At 49.9% G+C, this 6,396-nt stretch overlaps 1 protein-coding gene across 22 annotated transcripts in view; it reads left to right on the plus strand.

Annotated features, from left to right (window-relative positions):
- The first annotated feature begins 1,513 nt into the window (after window positions 1-1,513).
- ptprk (protein tyrosine phosphatase receptor type K) overlaps window positions 1,514-6,396 on the plus strand; it is an 89,581-nt gene continuing 84,698 nt past the window's right edge. For 5 of the 22 annotated variants that reach the window (XM_046873603.1, XM_046873595.1, XM_046873601.1 and 2 more), the window contains exons 1-2: window positions 1,515-1,793; window positions 6,122-6,145. In XM_046873603.1, coding sequence (XP_046729559.1) covers window positions 1,721-1,793; window positions 6,122-6,145 — 97 coding nt within the window. In that variant the 5' untranslated portion in view covers window positions 1,515-1,720. Of the gene's footprint in view, window positions 1,794-6,121; window positions 6,146-6,396 lie in introns of all 22 variants that reach the window. The other 17 variants (XM_046873596.1, XM_046873604.1, XM_046873605.1 and 14 more) reach the window with 6 other exon arrangements.

Raw genomic sequence — 6,396 nt, forward strand, 5'->3', positions numbered from 1 at the left:
AAAGCACTTTGGCAAAGGGTTTTTTCTTTCTTTCTTTCTATTAAGAAAACCCTTAGGGTCTGAACAAGGGAGAGAGAGAGAGAGAGAGAGAGAGAGAGAGAGAGAGAGAGAGAGAGAGAGAGAGAGAGAATCATGTCTATAACTGCCTCCTGAATCTTCCTCATTTATTTCAATGGATCCTTCAGTCAGGCTGCTCCACACACACACACACACACACACACACACACACACACACACACACACACACACACACACAGGTTCTGTGGGTCGACCCAGGGGTGTTCTGGACTCAGAGCTGGAATCATTACAGGAATTCAACCAGAGCTATGAGGAGCTGCGAAGTCTCTGCCCACCTCCATCACCTCCTGACCTCCAATCCACTCCTATAATCATCTCCCACCTCCACTGATACACACACACACACTGACACACACATGTACAGACACACACACACACACACACACACACACACACACACACACACACACATGACCACACATGTACATGCTTGGTGTGGAGATATGATGTGAGAATGCAGGAGAAAAATGATGAAAATGAAAAGAAAATAGAAGGGAAAAAAAGGGGATTGGTGCAGGCAGACAGAAGGACAGATAGACACAGACAAACATACATAGACAGGTGGACAGACAGACAGACAGTAAGGTGACAGACAGACTATAAGGTGGACAGACAGAAAGACAGTAATGTGGACAGACAGACAGTAAGTTGGACAGTCAGACAGTAATGTGACAGACAGGTGGACAGACAAACAGACAGACAGTAATATGGACAGTCAGACAGTAAGGTGGACAGACAGACAGAAAGGTGGACAGACAGACAGTAAGTTGGACAGTCAGACAGACAGGTGGACAGACAGACAGACAGACAGACAGACAGGTGGAAAGTCAGACTTTAATGTGACAAACAGGTGGACAGAGACAGAAAGGTGGGCAGACAGACAGTAAGGTGGACAGTCAGACAGTAATGTGGACAGACAGACAGAAAGGTGGACAGACAGACAGTAATGTGGACAGACAGACAGTAAGGTGGACAGTCAGACAGTAAGGTGGACAGTCAGACAGACAGGTGGACAGACAGACAGGTGGACAGACAGACAGACAGACACAGACAGACAGAAAGGTGGACAGTCAGACTTTAATGTGACAGACAGGTGGACAGACATACAGAAAGGTGGACAGGCAGACAGTAAGGTGGACAGTCAGACAGACGGGTGGACAGACAGACAGACAGACACAGACAGACAGAAAGGTGGACAGTTAGACTTTAATGTGACAGAAAGGTGGACAGACACAGAAAGGTGGACAGACAGACACTAAGGTGGACAGACAGACTTTAATGTGACAGACAGGTGCGCGTACCGGTAGTCGGCAGGGGGCGCTTTGATCTGAAGAACTTGTGTGCGATCCGGAACGCCCGAGAGCTGCGCTGACGTCATCACTCCCTTTTTCATTTTAACAAAGTAACTGGGAGTGTGTGTGTGTGTGTGAGTGAGTGAGGGTGCGAGCGCGAGGAGAAGCTCGCTCACGTACACGTATTTACACGCACGCACACGGACCGACGCGCAGGACAGAGTGTGTGTAAGAGAAAGAGAGAGAGAATGGGGCGCGCGAAGCTGTCGGATGAATGACCCGGAGAGAACCCTGTCTCACCTGGACAAGTGTGTATAAAGTTTTAGTCCCGGACTCCACGCGCGCGGGACATGGATACGCTCGTGCTGGGGTTACTGCTGGCGCACGCGACGGTGCGAGGCGCCGGGAGCGAGTACGGAACCGGTAAGTCTGCTTTCTACACACACCTTTGCTGTTGTCTCCATGATTTCGAAGTTTAAACGGTGTGCACGCGCTCGTTTAGTCGTGTGTGTGTGTGTGTGTGTGTGTTTGTGCGCGCTCTCGTGTGAAACTCCAGGTGTTGTGAGTTCAAAACCAAACCAAAGGTACACACTAACAGCGCGTGCTTTGATCTACCACCCCCCCTTCCTCCTCCACGAGTGACACACACACACACACACACTCACACTCACTCACTCACTCTCTCTCTCTCTCTCTCTCTCTCTCTCTCTCGTTATAAACAAAAACACTCTCCCCACACACACACACACACACACACACACACACACACACACACACACACACTCCACCTTCAGATAAAAGTCGAAAAAGAAAGGAAATTGAGTTAATAGACTCTGTGCGCGCGCACGCGGCTGGTCAGAGATATCGCGGCGCGCGCGACCCGGTGTGTAAACACTACGCCTCATACGAGTGGCGCGCGCGCGGGCGTGTGTCAAATATTAATAAATGTTAAATAAAAACTCTTATTTATTGATTATTTATTTGTTTTTTTGGTTATTGTTTGTTTGTGTTGGAGGCGCGTGATTATTATTAAATTGGCACAAAGCGCACGCGGATTAGAGACAAAGTTGCGAGTACGAGTTCAAATTCACACACACACACACACACACACACACACACACACAGAAATCCCCGAGCTGTGAATACGGAGCTCTGCAGAAAGAGCATGGAGATGTTCCTTAAAAAAATACTCAACCTTTCACTGTGATCGCAGCCGTGTGTGTGCGTGTGTGCGTGTGTGTGTGTGTGTGTGTGTGTGTGACAAAATTTTAAATAATGCAATTGTGTTTTAGTCGTGTGTGTTTTCACAATGCTCCCGCTTTCAGGTGTGTGTGTGTGTGTCCGTGATCACCGCATTTATTTGTATTTGTGTTTCTTGTGAATTTTGTGTGTGTGTGTGTGTGTGTGTGTGTGTGTGTGTGTGTGTGTGTATGGACGTTTGTGTTTGTTGTAAAATTGTTTAATGCGCGCGTGTGTGTGTGTGTTACTATGGTTAGTGTGTTTCATTTATTTATTTGTGTGTTTTTCTTTAATGTTAATGATCACTGCAATCCAGTTATCGTGTGTGTGTGTGTGTGTGTGTGTGTGTGTGTGTGTGTGTTTTGTGTCTTGTGATCCATGATCATTGCATTCTGTTTGTGTTTTCTTTTGTAAGTGAATTTTCAGTTACAGGTTTTGGAGTGTGTGTGTGTGTGTGTGTGTGTGTGTGTGTGTGTGCTTTTTGTCCATGATCATTGCGGTCCAGTTGTTTTGTGTTTTCTGTCTCTCTTGTGCGTGCGCTTGTTTGTGTAAATGTTGCATACTTGTGTTTTGTGTGTTTCCGACCGAATGAGATCAGGATTAAGTCTTAGCATACAGAGCCGAATCGTCCTCTCCTCTTACTAGAACCCTTTAGAACCCACTGATGTGGTTCTTTTAGGGCTTTAGAGGATCTGAGCAGGTTCCTATAGGAACATACAGGGTTGAGGAAGTGTGTGTGTGTGTGTGTGTGTGTGTGTGTGTGTGTGTGTGTGTGTGTGTGTGTGTGTGTTAAAGCGGTCGTGTGGCTCTTCTTCTGTCCATATTAAAAAATACCAGAGTCTGAATGAGTCAGAATGAGTCAGATATCAGGATAAGTCAGGAATCAAAACTGGGTTGGGTGTTGGAACAGGTCAAAAGATTAAATGAGGCAGAATGAGTCAGGAGGCAGAGTCAGGATGGAGAAGGAGTCAGAATGATTAGGCAGGAAAAATGAGGCAGAATGAGTCTCAAGGCAGGAGGCAAAATAAGTCGGGTAGCAGGATGAGTGAGGAGGCAGATAAGTCAGGGTGAGTCAGGAGGCAGGATGGGTAAGGGTGGGTCGGGAGGCAGGATGGTTTAGGAGGCAGGATAAGTCAGAAGGCAGGATGGTTTAGGAGGGATGATGAGTCAGGAGGCAGTATGGTTTAGGAGGCAGGATGGTTTGGGAGGCAGGATAAGTCAGGAGGCAAGATGAGTCAGGGTGAGTGGGGAGGCAGGATGGTTTAGGAGGCAGGATGAGTCAGGAGGCAGGATGGTTTAGGAGGCAGGATGCTTTAGGAGGATGATGGGTCAGGAGGCAAGATGAGTCAGGGTGAGTGGGGAGGCAGGATGAGTCAGGAGGCAGGATGCTTTAGGAGGGATGATGGGTCAGGAGGCAAGATGAGTCAGGGTGAGTGGGGAGGCAGGATGAGTCAGGAGGCAGGATGCTTTAGGAGGGATGATGGGTCAGGAGGCAGGATGAGTCAGGAGGGAGGATGGTTGTACGAGGCACTGATAAAGCAGAGTTGATACTGATGTGAGAAAAGAGTCGAGACTTGTGTGAGGAGGCGGAGTTACCGTTACCGTGACGACGCTGTCGGTTTATTAACAATTACTGCATGTAGCTTTTTTTAGTTTGTTCATGGTCTCGCCTTCACTCGGCACTGGAGACTCCTTCCGTCTCCTTTATTGAGCCGCGCCCGAGTTCTGAGCGATCCGTTACTATGGAAACGACAGCAAATGTAAAACTGTTGATGGGAAATGAATGGAGATGTGGCGAGCAATGGGAAACGAGCGTGAGAGCGTGGAGCAGAGGGAAATATCACAGAATCTCCTCAGCACCTCTTCCTCACTTTCCTCCCTCATCCTTATTCCTGCTGCTGGAACGAGACGAGATCGAGGCTCTGCGCCGAACGCCAGCTGTGTTCCCTCCCCACATCTGTCGAGCCGTGACCCTCGTCTCGCCCAGCTGTCCGCGGAATCGCGGATTAATTAATCAAAGCAGTCCGAACCCAGATTCATTTCATTAAGCCTCAGAAAGAGACGACGCAGCGCCAAGGGCTGATCAGACTGCACTCTGATTATCTCACCCAGGACCAGGCAAAGAGCCACAGAGGAGCTGTCTCGCTCTCCCGCCTCAGCGCTGTCTCGCTCTCCCGCTCTCAGCTGTCTCGCCTCCCGCCTCAGCGCTGTCTCGCTCTCCTCTCTCAGCTGTCTCGCTCTCCCGCTCTCAGCGCTGTCTCGCTCTCCCGCTCTCAGCGCTGTCTCGCTCTCTCTCTCAGCGCTGTCTCGCTCTCCCTCTCTCAGCGCTGTCTCGCTCTCCCGCTCTCAGCGCTGTCTCGCTCTCCCGCTCTCAGCGCTGTCTCGCCCGCTCTCTCTCTCTCTCTCTCTCTCTCTCTCTCTCTGTCTCGCTCTCTCTCTCTCTCTCTCTCTCTCTCTCTCAGCGCTGTCTCGCTCTCTCTCTCAGCGCTGTCTCGCTCTCTCTCTCTCAGCGCTGTCTCGCTCTCTCTCTCAGCGCTGTCTCTCTCTCTCTCTCTCTCTCTCTCTCTCTCTCTCGCTCTCTCTCTCTCAGCTGTCTCGCTCTCTCTCTCGCTCTCTCTCTCTCTCGCGCTGTCTCGCTTCTCTCTCTCTCTCGCTGTCTCGCTCTCTCTCTCTCGCTCTCTCTCTCTCGCTCTCTCTCGCTGTCTCGCTCGCTCTCTCTCTCTCTCTCTGCACTGTCTCGCTCGCTCTCTCTCTCGCTGTCTCACTCTCTCTCGCTCGCTCTCTCTGCGCTGTCTCGCTCTCTCGCTGTCTCTCTCTCTCTCTCGCTGTCTCGCTCTCTCTCTGCGCTGTCTCGCTCTCTCTCTCGCGCTGTCTCGCCATCTCTCTCCCTCGGCGCTGTCTCGCCATCTCTCTCCCTCGGCGCTGTCTCGCCATCTCTCTCTCTCGCTGTCTCGCCATCTCTCTCTCTCTGCGCTGTCTCGCCATCTCTCTCTCTGCGCTGTCTCGCCATCTCTCTCTCTGCGCTGTCTCGCCTCTCTCTCTCTGCGCTGTCTCGCCTCTCTCTCTCTCTCTGCGCTGTCTCGCCCTCTCTCTCTCTCTGCGCTGTCTCGCCCTCTCTTTCCCTCGGCGCTGTCTCGCCCTCTCTCCCTCGGCGCTGTCTTCCTCTCTCTCATTGGTGTTCCACTCTCTCTCAGTGCTCTCTCCATCTCTGTGCTGTCTTTCTCTTTTTCATGGTCTCTTAGTTTGGTCTTACTTTTTCTGTGCTATCTCAATTTCTCTACTCAATGCTGTCTCACTCTTTTTCAGGACTGTGTTACTCTTTTTTAGGACTGTCTCACTCTTTCTCAGCTGTCTTACTCTTACAGGACTGTCCCAATCCCGATGTCTCACTTTCGTTGTCTCACGCATGTAGATCTTTCTCACTCGCGATGTCTAAATTTTACAGTGGTGTCTCACTGTCTCTGTTTTTCTCTCTTTCTCTCTTTCTTTCTTTTTTTGTTCTCCAACTCCAGTGCAAATGGGACATGCCGAAAAAGGTGAGTCATTAATGAGCCTCCGTCATCCTCATCATCATCATCATCATCATCATCATCATCATCATCGTCATCCTCAGTGGGTTTTCAGCATCAGTAACTATAGCAACATCACAGAAGATCCTATTCCACATTGAGTCCCTGTTGAGCTCCACTCTTCTGGGAAAATGTTCCATTTGATGTTGTGGAGATGTTGTGGAGATGTTCATCTCGTCATGTTCATTCATCTACAAGGGTGTTAGTAGGTTGGGTTC

This window comes from Silurus meridionalis, chromosome 18 (assembly GCF_014805685.1).
Source record: "Silurus meridionalis isolate SWU-2019-XX chromosome 18, ASM1480568v1, whole genome shotgun sequence".
NCBI lineage: Eukaryota > Metazoa > Chordata > Actinopteri > Siluriformes > Siluridae > Silurus > Silurus meridionalis.